Source organism: Gymnodraco acuticeps, unplaced genomic scaffold (assembly GCF_902827175.1).
Source record: "Gymnodraco acuticeps unplaced genomic scaffold, fGymAcu1.1, whole genome shotgun sequence".
Classification (NCBI taxonomy): Eukaryota; Metazoa; Chordata; class Actinopteri; order Perciformes; family Bathydraconidae; genus Gymnodraco; species Gymnodraco acuticeps.
In genome coordinates this window covers 75,748-98,548 of record NW_022992339.1, presented here as the reverse complement: position 1 = coordinate 98,548, position 22,801 = coordinate 75,748, and the positions used below count along the sequence as shown (strand labels likewise).

Sequence of the window (22,801 nt, the reverse complement as noted above, 5' to 3'; positions counted from 1 at the left end):
TCCAGAATCTCCAGATGGCCAATCCGAGCATGCTCACACACACAAAACTGAAACCAAAATCATTTACAGACGTAAAAATCTTTCATACACACATGTGAAACGCTCTCACACACACACAACAGCGTTGTATAAATAAAAAGAAAGAATGCTATAGGTAATGTTAGAGAATATTTCTGTCTTACTCCTAACCCCCAAAACACACCAGGAGCGTCTGCGCCGCGTTACGTTGCGGCTGCGCCACGCTGCGACCTCCTCCTGCGACAACACACAACAGACGCGTTTCAAAACGTTGCGGAAGCGGAGCGTCGTGTGTGCAGCCTCGCAGTTGTTGGTGATTTTGGAATATTTCCTGGACATTTGTACTTCTACAAGTAAGTAGGCTATACGTAGTTAAATGGTTTATGTTTGTGTCTGTTTAAATTGTGTTTATTGTTGTTATTTCCTATTTTGTTGTGTTGTAGACTACAGACACAGTTAATAATAATTGTAATATTCCAGTTATAAACGACATGAATCAAAGATGTGTTGCTGTATTTTAGTGGTAAAAAAATATGCATTCATCATCATAATTATTCTATATATATATCATTTACAGTGCCTGTAAACCGGAGGAGAACGCTGGCATGTATTCTCCTACTTGAAAGACTACGGGGGGATGGGGGGAGGAGTTTACCTTACGGCTGCGCCGCGGCAAAAATAGGATTCATCCTAATTTTAGAGAAGCGCTGCGCCGAGCCGCTTCTGGGACGCGTCTGAGCCGTAACGCGGCGCGTGTGTGGTGTAATAGCACCCATTGACTAGAGTGGCCGCGATCCTTACGACCGCCGCGGCGCGGCCGTAACACGACGCAGACGCTCCTGGTGTGTTTTGGGGGTAAGTGTCAAAGAATAATTCTTCCTTACTCCTAAGATATTTAACCTTTCTGCCTGTTGACATTTACGACGAACCCTAAGTCTGTTATCTGGTTAAGGAATGGGAAGTCTCAGCTATTGTTGACATTACCAGTTTTATGACCGGTCAACTCTCGGTCACAGAACCAAAGAGTCAGATAAGTGATTCAGTGTCTCCAGGTGTTCACGTATACCTTCCCCCAATATGTGGGTTGACTCTCTGTAAACTAGTTAAAGGGTCTACCAAGATGCGAGGCTGATGAGAATTGACATGACAACCCACCCGTGCAGTCAGAACCTTTTGCTGCTGTGACTTGTGATATGAATTCTCTGGCCGTTTGACTTGTAATAAACTACCAGTGTTTGACATCAAAGCTCCAACTCTCCTCGTGTCTCTCTGAGTCCTGACTCTCCATTGCTGCAGAAGTTTCCCTTACAGGTAACATAAGATAAGAATAAACAAGTTTAAATGATATGTTATTGGTTGTGATCATATTCTAAAGATGTTTAGATTATTGAAAAGTATACAGCTCAAAGTGTTGAGAGCTGTATCCATACATTCATTTTGTGCTCAAAGTACACCAGATTGATGCATTTAACTTCAACATTAAAAAAAAAAAAATCCCGGGGGTGCATCGCCCAGGACCCCCCTAGAGGAGGTGAGGTCCCCCCTTAGAGGATGTGAGGTCCACCCCCAAATAAAGCAGGTTAAAATAATTAGATTGCATACATGTTCTTTTAGTAAACACTGAAAACGGGTCCCACAGACCCAAACAGCACACGAAGGTTAAAGGTAGGCATATAATAATGTTAAAATGTGCTAAATATATACACTGCAAAAAACAAAAAAAAGAGGAGTAAAAGTAGCCCTCGACTTGTTTTATTTTTTGAAAGTAGCTCTCATCCTAAAAAAGGTTGGAGACCCCTGTTATAGAACGATACATTTGACAATTTTAAGCTTGGCCTACCATTTTATTGGAGCGATGGGGAATAGGTGGGGCTTGAAATGGCCCACCTGTTCCAAGTGGGGAATGACAGAAAAAGTTTGAGAACCACTGCTTTAGGGGCTCCGTACTTCTCCCACCTCTGCAAATCTGAATATCTTGCTGGTAAGCATATTTTCTGATATATAAAGCAGAACAAATAAAGCAATTCAAAAGGTGCAGTTGGCACAATATGTCACCGTAAACACACATTTTAGCTCTTCATTTACTCTACCTAAGCAAAATGTCATATTTCTGGAATAAGATTTAATGGTTTAGAATAATATGTTTTTTGTTTGACCAGGCTCGACATAAGTTTATAAGTCTCATTCAAATGTTGAGTTCAATCAAAGCAAAACAAAAACAAGACTGATCTGTTGAAGGCTAAGCAAACCCACCTTCAATTGGAGTGTTAGGGTCTGGTCGATTAGCGAAAACAACATCTATGTACTCCAGCTGAAGTCTCTCTAGTGATGCCCGCAGACCTGTTTCATAAAAACAATGACATACTTATTGTATCATAACATTCATTCTGAGGTAATGTAGCCATGTGGACATGTGCAGTTATGAACACCTTGGTTGTTGTTTTCTATACAAATTCATTTACCTCTGTTGTCATGATAAAAGGCTAGTCCTATAGATATTTGCAATGGTAGCATAACGTCTTACCTTCAATTATATGTTTTCTAGACAATCCTCTTTCCATTTCTGCTCTGAAAAACACATATATTTATTTTAAAACTCAAGGTTTAAGAGCTGTAACAGTACAATGCAATTGGGCTCTCACAGTTTTCCAACAAAACAACGAAACAGAAACACTTTCGGTTTGTTCTGGAAGGATATATGTGTATGTACTTAAAAAATCTTAGTAGCAGCATGGTACCTCAGATATTACCCAGATACACATCATGTTTGATATTGCTATGGTTCATACCTATTTGACCAAGGCCGTGTCTCTGGCCTAAAATTAGCTGTGTTATTTGAGACCAAAATTGCCATTCTACTCTATTGAATTAATCAGACAGCAAAAGCAGCCAACCCCACAGATTCAATAAAACAATACAATTGGCAGACAACAAAAGGATAGAGACAAGGATTTTCTCCCAAGAGTATAATATTCATTAGAAATGTAAACAACTTAATACATCAATACAATATTTAAGATAATCAGTTTAACTAGGAAAAACTATTTATTATAAATTAATTTGCTACAATAATACTATTAAAATTGACATCAAGAGGATATTTGCAAGAGATATGGTGAGACGTATTTTGCGACTTACATTCACTCAATACAGTGGGCAATCCCCACAGGAGCAACATGGGATGAAGTGTCTTGCCCAAGGACACAACGACATGCTGACTGCAGTGGGGATTGAACCAGTGCTCCCCTGATCTGAAGATCAACAACCAGTCCACTGAGCCACAGTCTCGTGCAGATGGCAGCAAATCCCCGACAGTACAAGTTCTCTAGCTCGTCATGAGCAAGGCCTCAGGGCAGAGGGCTTCAGGTGGCGCTGGTCGGTCTCCCACCCATACAGAGCGACCCGTGGATAGGAACATGGAAACCTTAAATGCGTACATCTCGATAGTTATAAAAGAAGAGCTAAAAGTGTGCTAGAAACAGTCAGAGGGCCTAGGTATAAAAGTCATGGCTCGCCACTGCTCAACTGAAGCGCAAATGCGGCGCACCTTTATGCGCTGAAGCGGCGCAATTAGTGTAAGCGCGGCACAGTTTTGCCGCAGCGATGCTCCACTAGTATATATCTTTCATTGTCTGGCCTCTAAGAACTTAAAGGTCCCATGTCATGGCCATTTCTACTGATCATAATTCCATTGTTGAGGTCTACTAGAATAGATTTACATTGTGCAATTCAAACTCACATTGGTTTCTCATACAGCATCTCTGTATAGTATGTGTATTCACTCTCTGTCCTACACGGCTTGTTGGAGCTCCACAGTTTCGCCGGTGCAAGGTTCCACTAGCACCCCCCCAGCGCGTCACATTTTCGCCGCTAAAAGAGTGTGTGTGTGTGTGTGTGAGGAGCTCCACGGATTGGTCCATTTGGGTCGTTCACGCATGTCATGGATGTGGTAACAATCGTTACGTTACTTAGTACTAGGGATGGGAATTTTAAAGCAAATGTATATTCGAATATTCGACCCCCAAAAAAACGGTTAAAAATGTGGGTAAAAAAAACTATAACAGGGCCTATGCACAGAATGCAGCTATTCAATAGGCTACTCATTCTTGTTTAAGAAGATGAGCATGTCTACATGCTCAGGGGAGAGGCGGGTACAGAGGTGATTCACAATGAGGCCAGCTATAGAGAAGACCCTCTCAGCTGGAACGGAGGTTGCGGGTATAGCAAGGTATTCCTTTGCAAGGACACTGAGTTTTAGGTACCGTCCTTCATTTTTCCTCCACCACTGTAGTGGGTTTTCCTGTGGTGGGATGCACGGCTCATTGAAATAGAGTTCCACTTCATTATGGTCTGGGTCTTCAGTGAAGTAGTCCTCCCCAAACAGGGTGTTTAACGACACGGCCCGTGTGTCGGTGGTCGTTGCTGCAGCTCGGGCCGGCTGGTTTTCGCTGTCTGACTCTGTGGCTATGCTGGTGCCCTCAGCCTCATGGCCACCAACTCTGGTATCATTGGTGGCAGCGCTGGTCCTCCTGTCGGGCACTCGCCTACATTTTATTTCACAATCTCCGAGCGGAGAGTCTGCGCTACAAAATGCAGGTGTTTATGTCGGGGATCCAGCGCACTTGTTATATACACAGGCTTCTTGCCTATCAGGGAAATAGAAATATCAAATATTTAGGCATATTTATTATTTATGCCTAATATTGTCGATTCAATTAAATATTCTTTATTACAAATTAATTACCTGCATTAGCTGCAGAGGTGTCGTCTCATTCTGGGATTATGCACTTTCTCAGTGAGGTTGCAACAGTATGGAAGCAAACAAGAGACAGAAGTATTTGAATTTTATCAGACACCGAATTAATAGCATTGAAAATAATTACTTTGAAAATCATGTATCTGAATTATTTTTGCTCCGAATTTACCTATGTGAAATAAAAATGTAACAATTCAAGTTAAACAAATTTGAATGGTCAAATTCAGATCCCAAAAATTCAAGTGAAAACAATTCAAATGGACAATTTCGGTGTTTAAAATACGACATAAAAAATGTCGATGCAGCATCATCCGGGCTACCCAGACAGGATAAGCAATCGAGCCCGAATGCAATCAAACCGACTTCTGGCCTATCAGAGCCAAGCAGTGAACTCCGGGACAGTGCGGTGAAGCCCAATGCTGCAAACTGTAGGCGATGGATGCAGATGGGAGTAATTCCCGTAGACCAGGGGTGGGCAAACTTTTTGGCTCGGGGGCCACTATGAGTTTTAAAATTTGACAGACGGGCCGGGCCAGTAGCAGATCGGTGAAAAATATTTAGCTGTCCACTCCTCATTATACACTCAATGTTGACTTTTCTTTTCTTTGGTCCACTCATTGTTACAGATGCAGGTTCAAAGGTGAATTAGGTTCAAAGGTGAATTATTGCGTCATTGCGTAACCGTTTACGTGCCTTCTTATGACCCACACAGCGTTTTACGTCCCTGATTTTCTCCGCAACACCGCTCACAACAACATCAATAGAGGACTGCGTCGGGTAGTTTTTAATTATACGAAGCCAGATTCAATTAAATAACTACTTCTCCAACCTTGTACCTTTCTCCAGAGTGCCGTGGTGCATTGTTTGTTAATGTGGTTCAGCTGCATTACTGCCTGCTGCAGGGCTGCTCGTCTACCGGAGTAGATGGGCATGACTTCGCCACTCTATTCTTACCTACCCTACCTTGAACTCTTTTTAGGGTGCAGCTTTATGTTTTATTTATTTCAAAGTGGGCCCATTTTAATTATATATGTTTTCCTTCAAATGTGTAGAGGACTCCCCAAGTGATGTGTTTAATTTATTTTAAAGTAGGTCTGTGTATTATTTTTAATTCTCCTTATGAGTTATTTGTTTCTTATTAGAGGTTAACAGTTTTATATAATGTAATAAATAGCCTAATAAATGCAAAAAACTGTTTTTGTCTGATATAACAATAAATACAACTTTATTAGCTATCAAGCTATGAAATATGTTTTGTGGCTCCAGACAAAACATTTTTTTGGAAAAAGGAGAAAAATGGCTCTTTTGGTCAAAAAGGTTGCAGACCCCTGCCATAAATGAATGTGTTTTAGTCTGAAAGCTGTTTGGCATCACAACGCTGTTATGAAAGTTTATCTGGCATTCTACAGGTGATGTTAGCTAATCTTGACTACTTGTTGCTATATTGTGGCATAAGTCGTTTTCTACACGCATATTTTACCGGCATAGTTTTCGTTATGATTTTACTTGTGATGGCCACATGTAGCCCATGTATTGATTCCATCCGATAGCCGCAATAATACAAAACAAAAGGAAAACGTCTGCCTCTTCACAATGGTCAATAACAGTGAACGGATGGTCATTAAAGTAAGGTAAAATAAACAGAATCACACTAAGCCTGGTTAGTGTTGCCTGACTTTATATAAGTGTTTTTATAAGTGTGTGGTCGCGTTCTAGTCACTTTGCTCAGCGCTACTGCTTGTTACAACTGAACTGTTATTGCTAGGGATGGGTATCGTTTGAAATGTATCGATTCCGATTTCGATTCCGGTTCTGCTTATCGATTCCGGTTCTTATCGATTCCCCGTTTCGATTCCAAAATTGTAAAATAAAGAGGTCAAACGTTTAGATAACAAAAATATATTTATTCTTAAAAGCTTTAACTGAAATTGTTACTAAAAAATATACATGCAATACAAATGTATTGCACAATAGCTGTGCTTTATTTTAACTGAGCTATGCCTGTGGCAAGCTATTAACAGGCATTACACTGTGCCTTGTCTTTTTCTTTTTTAGTGTAGTGGAGCCTCACTTCAGAGTGTTTACCGCGACCTATCTTTGGTGTTATGAAGTGACTGAGCTCGTGAAATGTCTACGGGAGGGCGGGGGAGCATCGCTGCGGGGCAACTGTGGACCTCTGTCGCCTGTCAGCGCAATTTATATGATGCCGTTTAAAAAAATGAAGGGCGGTGCCGGCCGTCAGCGTACCGAGCCGGCCGTCAACGGCCCGCTGACGACCGGCCGTTCTGTGATTCTCCAGGTCCGCCCTGTATTCCACCGGGTCACCGCAGCACCGCGGTGCAGACGGACCCGCTGGAATACAGGGTCTACCGCGTTTAGGAACCGTTAAGCAGAACCGAAATTGTGTATTTTGTATGGGTACCCGGTACTCGGCATTTTCTTATCGGTTCTCATCTGGAACCGAGTTTCGGTTCCCAACCCTAGTTATTGCTCAGGTTAATCTCGACCCCCTCCAATGTAAGCGTGACGTATTTGGTTCTTGGATCTTGCGGGGTTGCCGAGTGGGGCCAGCTGAGAGAATAGACCAGACTCCAGCAAAGGTAAATTGTGTCTAGAGTGCGCCATCTAGTGGGATCAACTGAAATGCCGGGTATTGCAGGAAAAAGGCAAAATGAATGCGGTCTTTAGTATAATTTGGACAATTTTGTACCAATATTCGGCGGGCCGGATTCAAAAGCTCAACGGGCCATATATGGCCCGCGGGCCTTAGTTTGCCCATGCCTGCCGTAGACCCTATGTTAAAATGTCCAACTTAACATCAGAAAATGAACATGTTTCTAGCCTGGATCCAAAAAAACATATTCTGTATATAGTTAGATTCCCCCTTCATGACAACGGGACTGCTGCTCCTAGCTCCTCTGTCTCACTGCTAGCTCCGTTAGCTCCATTAGCTCCGTGATGCTACAGGGGCTTAGCTCATGCGGAGAACACTACTTGAACTCGGCCGTGTTTGTTGTGTTGGTTCCTGGTGGACTATTCTTCATGCACATATAGGATTGATCTGCGGTTAAAACAGACCGTCCATGAATGCAGTTTCTTCGGTAAGTCAACCCTGCGTACTTTGTTATGTTACTGGTGTTTTTATTAAGCTAATGTTAATGAATGTTTAGAGTTGGGTTAGCATTTGATCAATCGGCAGCTCCATCTGTGCTAACAATGCTATGCGTAGCATCCAAGTTAAACGTAATAGAGAAGTGTAAAACATTAAGTGGGATGCTACTGTATACCAAAAGGCTTCTGTGTGAGGTTGGTAAAATAAGGTCATCCTTGTACGTTAGATAGTTAGTTTGCTAGTTAGGTTACTGTATGCATTGTTAAGATTAATTTAAATTCGCTATGCTCTGCTATAGCATAAAACTAGCTAACGTCAACGTATTGTTGAAGAGAGGCTTAGTGTATATTAAATCAACCTCACAATAAAGTGTGTATCTTTAAAATATGAACGTCATATTTCAAGATGGTCAAGAAATAACGCTCCCTTAGATATTGTAATATGGTTTGTTGAACTGGAGTTATTTATTGCAGCTAACCGCCTATCCGACGAACGACCCAAACATTGTTGTTTTTAATATTATTACAAATGCCTCTTTTCATTTTATTATCATCACACTTGAGAAACAGCCTTATTGTGGCTGTAGAACGGAACATGTAACTTAATGCCTGCATTTAAGGACGATGAATAGCGTAGTCAATGCTTTAGTGACAAGGAAATTATTTGTTTAAATATTAGATATGATGTTATCTGTGACTTCAGTGAAAATTAAGCTTATCCATTGCATTGCATTTGTTAAATAGGTTTGCGTCTTACCCTTACGTGTGTGATATTACATTACATTACATTACATTGCATTTAGCTGACGCTTTTGTCCAAAGCGACTTACAATAAGTACATTCGACCAGGAAGACACAACCTTGAAGAAAACAGAATCATATAAGTATATCAGGTTTCATAGAGCCAAACATTTCAAGTGCTACTCCCCTGGCTTTAGGTAATCCAGTCCTTTATTGGTATAAAAGTGCTTCGTTAATCGTTCTAACGCTCGAAGTGGAGTCGAAAGAGATGAGTTTTCAGTTTGCGCCGGAAGATGTGCAAGCTATCTGCCGTCCTGATGTCAATGGGGAGCTCATTCCACCATCTTGGAGCCAGGATAGCAAACCCACGTGTTTTCGCCGATGGGAACTTGGGTCCCCCTCGCAGCGAGGGCGCAACGAGTCGTTTGGCTGATGCAGAGCGTAGTGCACGCGCTGGGGTGTACGGTTTAACCATGTCCTGGATGTAGGAAGGGCCAGATCCATTCGCAGCACGGTAAGCAAGTACCAGTGTCTTGAAGTGGATTCTAGCAGTTACCGGAAGCCAGTGAAGGGAGCGGAGGAGCGGAGTGGTGTGGGAGAATTTAGGAAGGTTGAAAACCAGACGAGCCGCTGCATTCTGGATGAGCTGCAGAGGTCGGATGGCACATGCAGGTAGACCAGCCAGGAGGGAGTTGCAGTAGTCTAGGCGTGAGATGACGAGAGCCTGGACCAGAACCTGAGTCGCTTTCTGAGTCAGCTGGGGACGTATCTTCCTGATGTTGTAAAGCGTGTATCTGCAGCAGCGGGTTGTAGCAGCGATGTTTGCAGTGAAGGACAGGTTGTTATCTAGGGTCACACCCAGATTCCTTGCAGTCATGATATGATGATGATGATACATATGAATATTATGTCATATGAAAACAAATGTATTTGACTGACTCATGAGAAACACATCCAGAGCAGGGGCGGCGGTACTGTAGGCTAGGGAAGGCTAAGCCTTCCCAAATATTTGTGTCCTGGTAAAATAAAAATATAATGTTTGTGTCTTTGACATTAGCGCAGCTATGCAGCCACCAGTAAACTGTACTACGAAGCTAGTTCAAATCTACCTGCATTTGTTATCAGCTAAAAGAGCAGTGACATTAAAAACCCCTGCATTTTCTTTATAGATATTAACAGTACTTAAAGAGCCTGTGACACGAGTTTCCCCCATCATCCAAACCCATCAATTTGAGTAAATATTGTCCCCTTGAAAACCGTTACTGAACTGATTTTGGATATTTGTACTTTGATAACCATAAATCTGCCCTTTAATGTTGACCATTTTCTGGATCTTCTCGGGGATTCTTCAAGTCCCGCCAAATTATGTGACGTCATTGCGGGCACAGCGCTCCAGCTGCACCGTTCAGGATCCCAGCATCTGCATGTAAACGCACGATGGCGCACACAGCAGCAAGCTCAGACAGCGATGACAGTTTAATTTTGAACGTGTCTGAGAGCTCATATGAGGCTGAAGGATCGGTTTATGTTGTATCTGTTAGAAGTTTAGGAATTAGGTGCGTCAATATGGGCGATCATACGGTCATGTAGCCAGTGGTGGAATGGGACTAAAAATCATCCCGGGACTCTCGACCGGCCCACTTCGGTACCGCTAGTAAATTGTCAAGGGGGGAGTGGGGGGATGTCAGGGGGGGCGGCGGGTGCTGTAGGCTAGGGAAGGCTAAGCCTTCCCAAATATTTGTGTCACTGCATCCTGGTAAAATACAAATATAATGTATAATGTCTGTGTCTTTGACATTAGCGCTGCTAGCCACCTGTGCCCTGTACTACGAAGCCAGTTCAAAATACCCTGGATATGTTTGAGTAACAAACAAACTAACAACAACAAACGAACAAACGAGATCTCGCTAAGCGGTCCTACGACGCTGGTTATCAACTCGGTAAATCAAGCCAGGGTTTCTCTCTCCAGCTGAGAGCGCGTTCACGTGAAAGGAGCGGGGTTAGCAACATTTGACCAATCACAAACAGGGACAAGTGTACTGACAGCGCAGCGTCATACTTCATTAATGAAAAGTAAACTAATATTAGACAAATATGAGCTTTAAACATCCATGACTTAAACATATAATCCAGGATACAAGCCACATAGCACCTGCAAGGTGAATACAGAAAAACTGGTTAAAAAATAACTAGGCCTACCGAGTGTTTGAAAGCGTATAGTTTTATGATATCGCTGCCCCATCTAAGACACGAGTGGATCTAACTTTAATTACATTTGACTCGAGTGTTTCGTCAACATAATGTGTTGCTTAAAATAATACTTCTGCATACAGTATGTGACATTGTAAGTGTTGCACGGCTGGAGAAGCTGACTCAGATAAGGAAATATATGATATTATATGATCGATGATCTGATTGATGATGTAATATGAATGATAAGTGCGACACGTCGGCGTCTTCTCTGCATACGGCAGTTTAAACTGTATTTCCTTTATCCTGTAATATGACTTGAGAGATTTAAACTCCGCACACTGAGTTGTTCTCTTTTCTATAGACGCCGGAGGCGGGCAGCGTCAGGTAAAAAAAGTTATTTAGCCTTCCCATGTGACTTATCCGACCGGCCCACTTCGGTACCGGCCCATCGGGATTCGTCCCGATGGCCAGTCCGCCACTGCACCCAGCCCACGTAAACTGTCAACGGGGGGAGCCTCGCTGCGGGGAAACGGTGGACCTAGTGTCCCGATCGGAGTGGGAATAATAATCATAATAATCCGTGCATTTTATCCATTAATTTCCCCAACATTGTGGTAAACAAACCACACGTTTTATCCATGTTGGTGTACAACTACAAAAAGCATCGGTTTGTTTTCTCATCAGGAAATGCAGACCGGCTCAAACAAACGATTTTTAAATCATCATCCTCACGATCATTTAATGTATCATATGTTCGCCGAATTGAAATTAAAGCACTAATAAATGTAGTTTCATCCACTTGAGTTTACAACTACAAAAATAATCGATTTGTTTTTATATCACATCCTACGGGAGGAAATTCAGCAGCTCCGATTTTTAATCCTAATTTAATCATCATCTTCACCACGATCATTTATGTTCACCGAATTGACATGAAAGCACTGACAGATATGAATATACTGTAGTCAACTTCATTAAAACGTTATTAACGTGCCTAAACTCAGTAATTCACAATTTCTATGCATGACAACACACTTTGTCCGTGTTTGGCTCTCTCGCCGCACAGTGAAGCGTTCCCGCATTGACGTCACTTCCGGCTTCCCCCAAAACTTCAAAATGAGTCGAAGGAATTTCCCCGCGATGTTCGAAATTATTGATATTTATCGGAACGGTATCGCACCTTATTTTTTAAACTGACGGTTCGAGATGACGAGTAGCCCAATATTTCATTGCACAACAGTTGTTGGGATGCTGTCACAGGCTCTTTAATGTCAGCTTAGTAAAAAAAACAACATAAAAATTATTATTTACAATGGACTACGCTTAGTTAACAGACTAATTTCCACCACTCATGGACCACACCCACCTTTTCTCTTGAAAAACTGGATGACATACCATAGTCCCTCTCTCTTGTCTTTCTCTCCTTTCTTTTTTTCATGGTACACACATAAGTACTAGCATCCCTCCTCACATGCACTCACTCTCTGCTAGAAAGTGCCGTTTGGAGGCGGAGGCGGGACCAAACCATTACATGTAAATAGAAGGGGGAGGAGGCTTTGGATAATTAACTTTTGGAAGAAAATAAGTTAAATGAATTGTAAGTTTAGTGAGTACATTATCAATATAACGTTCTATTAATTTTAATTCTTGATGAAAGGTTGCTTAAACATTTTTTTCTTAATGTTCTAAAATTATTTGGGCCCCAGTGGTGAGGGTGTTTGGGGTGGCCAGGATTCACCCCCCAGCTCCGCCACTGTTGTCAACAGGCTGTTTGTTACAGGATGTTCCAAGCAGATACATACATGGGTCTCGCTGCAAAGTGCTGTGGTTGCGCACTTGAGAGACTGGAGTGCGTGCAGAATGTCTTCGATAACCTGCCAGTTCTGATCTGTGAGTGCCAGGGTCCTTGCGTCGTTCAGTTTTATAATGGTCCTGTCCGAAAGGGCGGCAGACACTGCCCATCTCTGCTCGTGTAGCCTTTCAAACATATCACAAATCGAGTTCCATCTCGTACGAGAGTACTGAATGAGTTTATGTTTGGGGAGATTTTTTGCATCTTGTTTTTTCTTCAGGCCAGCAGTGGCTACAGTGCTGTGATGAAAATGTGACACCAGTCTCCCACAAGCTGCCACAACCCAATGCACACTGCCCAGTTTAAATCCATCGTTGATGGCTAGCTGAAGCGTATGAGCGTAGCAGGGTACCGACTCCCAGTCCGCAATTGTGCGATTAGCAAGCACCATGTTACTGGCATTATCAAGGACACATGCGGTGATTTTATCCATTAAACCCATAGACTGTATATAAATGGATGTAGTGTCCGTGACATCACCCATAGGATTCTGCAGAGTTGCAGAGAAGCCCTTAGTAGGCGGAGTCGGCCACTAACGGCGACGTCAGAGTCTAATCCCGCCTGCTCCAAATAAGGGCAAAGAGGCGGAGCCGAGGCGGGACCTGCTGCCTCCGAACTGGAAGTAAACAGAGCTAGCTGAAGCTACCAAGCTAAGCTAACATGAAATACATGCATACCAAGTTACTGCTAACAGTGTAGTTCCCCTATATAAACGTTACATTCATAATCAAATGAGACAATCTGCAAAATAATTAGCTATATTTTGTTATTCTTAATGCTTGTCATTCACACGTTGAGAAAAGACGGACTCCACCGCCCGGACCTAACGGAGCCGCAGTGGGCTAGCTCCGGGACGCCGGCTGGAGCTAGCCCCCTGCGGCTCCGTTAGCTCCGGCGGCCACCACTGGGATAATTGGGTCCCCTATTAACATTTGCTCCCGTTTAGCATTATGGGCGTCATAGCCATAGACTATAAAAGTCTTACCCAAGGCTGAATCATAAACTAAAATGTATATGTATGTATAAAGCAGAAACCTATCTGTTAGTGCTATAGCCACATTTAAGGAAGAGATTCCAACAATACTTAACTCGATAGTATTTCTGCATGTAAGGGAGGAAACTTATACAAAATGTACACCACCCCAAATTGGTCATGTTGTTGATAGTGCTACAGATGCGCTGCGAATAAAATTAGACTCTGTTGCTCCTTTGAAAAAGAAGAAAATAAAACAACATAGATTAGCTCCATGGCATAATGCCGAAACCCGCAAAATAAAGCAAAAGTCGAGACAACTTGAAAGGATATGGCGTTCCACTAAACTTGAAGAATCTCGTTTAATTTGGCATATTACTCTCAATTAATATAAGAAAGCACTGCGTAAAGCGAGAGCAGCCTACTACTCTTCATTAATAGATGAGAATAAGAATAATGCAAGATTTCTTTTCAGCACTGTAGCCAGGCTGACAGAAAGCCACAGCTCGATTGAGTCTTCTATTCCCATAGCACTCAGTAGTAATGATTTTATGTGCTTTTTTAACGATAAAATTGTTACTCTTAGAAACAAAATTAATGACCTCTTGCCTTTGACCAGTATAGTGTTATCAACAGCTCCCGGAAACGTAAGTTCTAATATTACACTAGATAGTAAACTAGAATGCTTTTCAGCCATAAACCTTGAACAATTCAATTCAATGATTCTCTCTTCTAAACCATCAACGTGCATGTTAGACCCAATTCCAACTAAGCTGTTGAAGGAAGTTTTTCCATTAATTAGCACTTATTTATTAAATATTATGAATATGTCTTTATTATCAGGCTATGTTCCACAATCATTCAAAGTAGCAGTGATAAAACCGCTTCTTAAAAAGCACAACCTCGATCCAGAGGTTTTAGCCAATTATAGACCTATTTCCAATCTTCCGTTCCTCTCAAAAATTCTTGAGAAAGCGGCCGCAAAACAGTTGTGTGATTACTTAAAAAACAATGATTTATTTGAAGCTTTTCAGTCTGGCTTTAGAACACAACATAGCACAGAGACAGCTCTGGTTAAAGTCACAAATGACATTCTAATAGCCTCTGACAAGGGACGTGTCTCTATTCTTGTTTTGCTCGATCTCAGTGCTGCATTTGATACTATCGACCATGATATCTTATTGCAAAGACTAGAGCACTTAGTTGGCATACAGGGAACTGCTTTAGGCTGGTTTAGGTCCTATCTATCTGAACGCTCTCAGTTTGTACGTGTCAATGATGAATCTTCCACGCAAACCAAAGTTAGCCATGGAGTGCCACAGGGCTCAGTGCTCGGACCTATTTTGTTCACATTATATATGCTTCCGTTAGGCAATATTATAAGGAATCATTCTGTAAACTTTCATTGTTATGCGGATGATACTCAACTATATTTATCAATCAAGCCTGATGAAATTAATCATCTAAATAACATTCAAGACTGCCTTAAGGACTTAAAAACGTGGATGACCTTAAACTTTTTGATGTTAAACACGACCAAAACTGAAGTTATTGTACTTGGCCCGAAGAATCTACGAAACAAATTATCTAAGGATATACTAACTATGGATGGCATTAATTTGGCCTCCAGTGAGACTGTAAGGAATCTTGGTGTTATATTTGATCAGGATTTATCCTTTAACGCCCACATAAAATCAATTTCAAGGACCGCCTACTTCCATCTACGTAACATTGCAAAAATCAGGCATATCTTGCCTCAAAACGATGCAGAGAAACTAGTCCATGCATTTGTTACTTCAAGGCTGGATTATTGTAACTCTTTATTATCAGGGGTGTACCAAGAAGTCAGTCAAGTCGCTTCAGCTGATTCAAAATGCTGCGGCTCGTGTACTAACCAGAGTTAGGAAAAGGGACCACATTACTCCTGTTCTGGCTGCCTTACACTGGCTCCCTATAGAACACAGGATAGAATTTAAAATTCTTCTTCTCGCCTACAAAGCCCTTAATGGGCAGGCGCCATCTTACCTTAAAGAACTCATTATACCCTACTGTCCTACTAGGACATTGCGTTCCAAGAATGCAGGGTTGTTGGTTGTTCCTAGAGTCTCTAAAAGTACAATGGGAGCCAGAGCCTTTTCTTATCAAGCTCCACATTTGTGGAATCAGCTTCCAGTTTGTGTTCGGGCGGCAGACACCCTATCCGTTTTTAAGAGTGCGCTTAAGACCTTCCTTTTTGATAAAGCTTATAGTTAGGGCTGATTAGATTCAGCCCCTAGTTTTGCTGATATAGGCTTAGTTTGTCGGGGGACATCTTACTTCTTCCTTCTCTCTGTCTATACCTGTGTACTCTCATGTTCCGATTAACCCAGCTTCCCCAAATGTCTTTCCTTTTGGTGGCTATATACGCCGGGATCCGGAGTCATGGATGATCCTGCGCTCCTCTGTCCTGGATCGCGAGCCCTGGATCTTGAGTCGTAGCTGTGGTCCTGGATCATAGGTCCTGGATGGATATCCTCGTGGATTCATCTTCCTATTATACACACATGCATTTCCAAACATTTGGACTACCTATGTTGCAAATGTATTATCTTTTCAATTTACACACGGCATCTATTGCACGTCTGTCCGTCCTGGGAGAGGGATCCCTCCTCTGTTGCTCTCCCTGAGGTTTCTCCCATTTTTCCCTTTAAACTGTGGGTTTTCTTCAGAAGTTTTTCCTTGTACGATGTGAGGGTCTAAGGACAGAGGGTGTCGTATTGTCATACTGATATTTTGTACAAACTGTAAAGTCCACTGAGACAAATGTAACATTTGTGATATTGGGCTATATAAATAAACATTGATTGATTGATTGATTGATAAAGGGTTACGTCCTTAGCTGGCTAATAGCAGTAGCAAGCTAAGCTACCAAGCACACAAACACCTGCAAACGGGGTTAACATGTATAATATTATAATTTTAGACTTCTTGGAAGTTCTGTTAGTACATTCAAGCGCACAGCACAACATTTTAATTGTCTGGTATTTGTAACAATATTCCCTAAAAGGCACAATCACCACGAACATGGCTAAAGGGTCAAGTACAGTAACTACAACTAACTAACTTTGTAGTCTCTATGGTTGTAGCCTAGCAGAGTGGACAAGTTGCTGTTAGCTGACAGTGAGGCATGTACATGTCCATCAAAGTGACAACGCCCTAATTTATGCAAAAGCTTTAAGGTTTAATATTAATTAAACAGATGAGTGGAGAAAAAATTCACCCCCCACACAGTAGTCATGAAGGGGGAATCTAACTATACAGAGAATATGGTTTTTGGAACCACGATGTAAACATGTTTATTTCTGCTGTAAAGTTGGGCATTTTAACATGGGGTCTATGGAAATTGCTCCCTTCTGCAGCCTGCTCCTACTGGCCACTAGATGAACTGCAGTGTGTGGCACTTCCGTATTGGCGTCCCGGCTCTTCCCCAGAGTTTGCCGCTTGGTTAAACCCCACTCTTCAGCAGCAGCTTGTAGCTGAGCTGCTATGTTCTGTGCTGTGTGTCGTTCGACTGAACTGCGTGTCTGTAGCACTATTCATCTCCCAGTCATCAGTGATGTAGTGGCAGGTGATGGTCGTGTATGATTCTGTTTTGAGAGCGGTCCATGAATCGGTGGTGATGGCTACTTTTTCTGATTGACTGATGTCCATTTTCAGCTTTTTCACACCCTCTTCGTATTTTAGTTCAACCCTGGAAACAATATTCTTACGGGTGGACACCCTGGTTCAACAAAGTTCATGAGTTCTCGGAACCCCTCTACGAAGCTCAGTGGTAGCATGTCCTTGGTTATCATTCGGGTAATGAGGGCTGTAATTCTCTATCTTCTTGCGGGGTCACAGTGCCGTCTTGCGCTGGTGAAGGAGGTGATGAGTGGCTGCTCCTGTCTTTCGGGCTCCAAACTCAATGTTTTATGTTTTAATTTTAAGTGGTTGAGCATTGAGCTAGTTGACTTATGATACACAAGTTTAATTTGGCATAGTTTGCACTCTACACCGCACTCACTAACCTGGCCGAAATATTTCCACACATTACTCCTTTTTGACGCCATGTCTGTTGTAGGACTCTGTGTTAGAGTGTAAATAATGACCGGACTATGACCGGTAAAATATGTTGAATAGCGGCAAAACTAAATCTCTCCTATCAAAATGTCTTTGTACTTTGCCGCCACACACGGTTGCCAAGCAGCGCTTATTGTTGTTTAGGCTGACCACTCATGTGTCGCAAGTGTTGACAGGGGGCGGGGGAGCACACTCATGAACTGTTAGCACCGGAACCTCCAACCCAGTCTCACATCTAAACGTGTAATAACTACGTTGGTCCACAACTTGGGACGTAGTATTTCTACAAAAATGCCTCTGAAATTGTAGGATCCCTAAGCTTTTTTTCACCATTCATTTCCAATGGCTGGCGTCTGTGTCACTTGATCGTCAACTTTCTCTCCTCAGAAAAAAACAAAAACATGGCCGACCTTCATTTGATTCTCGGTGGAAAATGCCTATTTTAAGGTTAGTTTGGCCATTAAAATGCGTTTTGATGTCATTTGATGCGAGAAATAAGAGTTGTTATTTCAGAGTATTTGTGCAGTGGATGTACATGGTCTTTAGTTTGCTAGTTATTATGAAGATTACTTCAGGAAATTGTACACATTCAACGTTTTCATGGTTGCTAAGGTGGTTGCCATGGACGCTGCTATCGAGTGCTGTTACAAATCTGTCTCCTAAAAATTACGTTCTGTTGAGATCTCTATATTGTTGAATACTTAAAACGAAAGTTAATTATAATCAAGTATAATCAATTATATTCTTGTTTAACCCGCAATGAAAATGCTTCATATTTTATGATTTTCTATATTTACAGTATAAACAAAACACAAGTGGTTTGTTAAGTTAAGTGTAAGGCCTATAATGGTTTATGGGTGTCACTGATAAGAGAGAGACAGTTTCTTCCCTCTTCCCTCACAGCAGTATACAGGGTGGGGGTCTCCTGACTTAGTGAAAAATAACTGAGGCCCCAAAATGGCGGTTATGTCATAGCCGAGAATAATATTTTTGCAAGTCCTACAGAGTAGGGGTCATGTCCTTTTTACACACACATGGAAAGGTGTGTCTTATGCCATAGAATATGTCCGGTCATGTCCAGTCCTGTACATCAGAGGCCATGCCCAGTTTCCACAAATATGGGTATGGAGGAGGTGTCTTAGGTTTTTCGATCCTGTTTTTTGAGCATAAAGACACTGGCGGAGAGGGAGCAAACTAGAGAGAGAGGGGGGGTTCCCCTGGTATACTCTCTCCCGGTAAAAGCTCTCTCCCTGGAGAGCTGGGTTGATAGCTCTCTGTAAGGTTCTCTCAGACTTGGTAAATATCTCTCGAATTTCTTTGTTGACATTGGAGTGAATTTCTGGGTTGAATGAGTGGAATGAATTGTAGTGTGTTTGTGAGTATTAGTAACCGCCACCTGTGAGGATCTTCCTCCGAATACATGTGGGATATAGGTATGTGTTTGTGAATGTTAGTACCCGCCATCTGTGTCGGATAGGAGTGTTTTTGTGAGTATTAGTAACCGCCATCTGTGAGGATCTTCCTCCGAATACCTGCGGGATATAGGTATGTGTTTGTGAATGTTAGTACCATGCCCGGCGCCGTGGGAGGGCCAGGCATCCCAGCCCTCCCCAATAAACACGTTTTTTAATTATTTATAACATTTAAAAACTTTTTTTTAAAATTATAAATAAACTGTGAACTTTTATGCCGTGATGTCAGATAGTAACTAAAAAAATAATTGCAGGCTACGTCAAATAAATGCATGTGTCTGTTGTTTATTGTGCATTCCTTAGACTCCCATTTCTGTTTTAATTACAAAATGGACATCAGAAATTGGCTTAAAAGGTCTAAGGATTTATTAAAACGAAATAGCGATGAAAGAACTGTAGCCGATGGTGCTGCTGGCGACCCTGCACCTGCCGTTGCAGCAGCACGCCTTAATGTCACAAGCTTGACCTCGGCAAACCCCGGGGCTGAGTTAGCGAGCCCAATCCATGACTCATCAAGGTGGCCGCCACCAACGCTGTCCTCCGAGGCACAGCACCTTGTGCCCCTACCATCAGCACCTGCGTTGCAACACCCTGTACCACACCCGCCAGCATCCTCCTCCTCCGTGCCGGTGCCTCCACTACAGACGCTACCTTGCAGCACATCAACAGGTACTATTGGGCCAGTAACCGCTCAAAGACCAACAGCCCCAGATGATCTTGGGGTTAATAAACCCAACCAGGTGAAACTGGATCGTTTTCCAGGGAGATTGTTTTCAGGAAGAGAAGCGCACTTTTGTCACTGCATGGTACAACAACAGACCATGGCTTGAATATTCGTTAAAAGTAGACGCAACCTTTTGTTTCCCCTGTAGACACTTTAAAGTAAATACGTCTTCATCTGATGCGGCTTTTACTGTCAAAGGTTTTTGCGACTGGAAACACGCATTACAGACTGATATAGGACTGTTAAGGCATGCCTCATCAAAAGAACACATTTCATGTGAGAGTTTGTGGAGAGAGAGACAGATACGCGAGGAAACAAATAAGGAAATTAGTACTTTGGTGCAGATCAGCTGGCACGGAATCGTTATTACAGCTTTTTTAGCTGTCAACCAACTCCCTCTCATAGGTGACCACGATTCACTCCACAGCATGTCCGAGTCAGGCAGTGGGCTCTTCCTATCGCTGTTTGAGTATACGCTGCAGTACAAAGATGCAGAGTTGGCCAAAATAATGTTCTAAGTTAGCTCGGCTGAGCGAAAGGATGCACCTGTAGTGCATAGGAAAATAAACCATGCCCAAGGCGGGCTAAACAGTTCATCGTCTCCGTCTCTAATATTTCTTTCCGAGTGCAACGATGAGGAAGCTGCCATCCTTAACCAGTGTGCCTTGCTCGTGATTTACCAGTGTTTGTGCTGCCACGCACACAATGTTTCAAAAGTGGTTTCTATGTTGCCCTTTATTTGTGTATGTATTTGCGATAAGTGTGCGTCTTTACGCAATGGTGTTGGCCTTGCTGTTTGATATATATTGTGCCGCAGGCCCGCAGCACATGACGGTTTTGTGTGCCCTCCCATGAAAATCATATGCCCTCCCTTTAGATTTGTTCTGGCGCCGGGTCTGGTTAGTACCCGCCATCTGTGTCGGAAAAATATATGGAATTGATGTGAATTGATTTGGTGAATGAAAGGTTGAATGTGCTTTTTATTATCACCGGTCTTTTATGAGGAAATGCCTTTAAATTATATCGGGAGATTTTAAATGTCACAACTGAATTGGGCAGTTGAAGTTACAAATTATAGTAATAATTGTAAAACTGTGAATTAAAATTTCATATTAGAACATGATCACAGCATGATAAGTTTAGTATGATTATAATGTTGTAACGAGAGAAGGTAAAAACCCTGTATAAGTTTGGACCTATTTTTCTTCAAATAAACTGATCCCACCTTTTGGATTGGGACAACTTAAAAGACATCTGCGCTCTCCTCTCCTGCTTCAAAGGTAATATTGCAACCTTCCACACTCACACTTAGGTAGGGTCACACCTCATTTATTGATATCAAAATCCTTCGGGATCACTTAAACAGATTTAGGGGGTCGTCTGCATTGAAACAGCAGTTAATTGAACCTGGTTCTTCAGGGAGTTAATAGAGGTGAGATCTTGCTGACGTTGGTGGATCTGAGCCAAGCAGCAAACTTACATAGACTCAATAACTTTGGTTAGATTAATTAGTAGTTCGGAGTAATTGGCCGGAATAAATTATCAGCCCCTCCCGACTCTTACATGGCGCCCAACTGTGGGACTCTGTGAGAAGTCATATTTTTACAGAGTAAAACTATAAGAACCAAAACGGCCTAGTGACAACGGTCGATGAGTACAAATCAGCGAAATACAGGCTGAAAGTCTTATTAAAATACCTACCCAAATCCTAGAATATATATTTAAACCTAAAAGTGTAGTAATTAAAGTTGCACCGGACTGAGGGTTATATTATATCGGATATTGCTGTCTGTTAAAGAAGCTAAAGTAGGTTCTTCTTCCCCTAGCCAAACTGGGAATCCCCTGTGGTCCCTAATGCACAGGTTTGGTGGCTAGTAGTTATTAGTGAAGTCAGCCGTAGGAGCACTGCTCAGTACCTGTCCAATTACTTTGAAACTTATAGGTAGGACTTGACAAATTGCTGCGGTTAGAACTTTTGCGTTAAAACATAACATGGTGAAGAGTTAATAGGATATTTAATAAAGATAAACCATAGGTCAATAAGGGTACTAAAGACAACAGATATTGTTTTAAACTGTATTGAAGTAAACATGTATTATTTTGGACTGTTTTAAGTAATCCTATATATATATATATATATATATATATATATATATATATATATATATATATAACCTTCTCACTTACACTCAATGACCCAGATACCCTACTACACACACATACACCTCCTTCCCCCAGCACACACACATATTCTTTGCTCACCTACACTCACTGACCAGATACCCTGCTACACACACATACACCTCCTCCCACCAGCACACACACATATTCTTTTCAAGGTTCAATCTGGGCCAATATAATCTCAGGCACCAATATATCTGTGTATAATGTTTGATTGTTTAGGAAATATTCCTTGGGAAAGTAAAGGAGTGAATTCAGGTGCAAGATAAAGATTGACTCTGTCTTTGTTTACTTCCGAAGCTCTCACGCTCTGTTCAGAAGAAAAATACTTTTTCCCAGAACTCTGATTCGCTGTATTGGGCCCGACCCGAAGTGAATCCAACCAGTAAATAACACCTAGGGGAGTGAGCAACCGACACAACTCCTCCCCACGGACTCTCTGATTCGCTTAGGAGTAAAATGGGACGGAAGAGCCAACACAACTCCGCCCCAAATATGTCTATGTATACTGTTGTTGATTCATGCAAAATGCCCCCTGTTTCTGACTGGCTGGTCCCGATATCTGTATCGCACGGCAGTAGAACTGGGAGTCCAGAGTACTCTGTAACTTGTATTGGTGTTTTTTACCATTACAATCAGATTATTGTTATAACTTTTATTCCGGTGTTTTGAACTCCTTCTC

At 42.0% G+C, this 22,801-nt stretch overlaps 1 protein-coding gene across 1 annotated transcript in view; it reads right to left on the bottom strand.

The window, feature by feature from the left end:
• Window positions 1-22,801, bottom strand: part of LOC117541480 (voltage-gated potassium channel subunit beta-2-like) — a 134,231-nt gene that overhangs the window by 74,940 nt on the left and 36,490 nt on the right. Inside the window, exons 4-5 of the mRNA XM_034208650.1 lie at window positions 2,543-2,586; window positions 2,272-2,358 (exon numbers count right to left, since the gene is read on the bottom strand). Coding sequence (XP_034064541.1) covers window positions 2,272-2,358; window positions 2,543-2,586 — 131 coding nt within the window. The remainder of the gene's footprint in view (window positions 1-2,271; window positions 2,359-2,542; window positions 2,587-22,801) is intronic.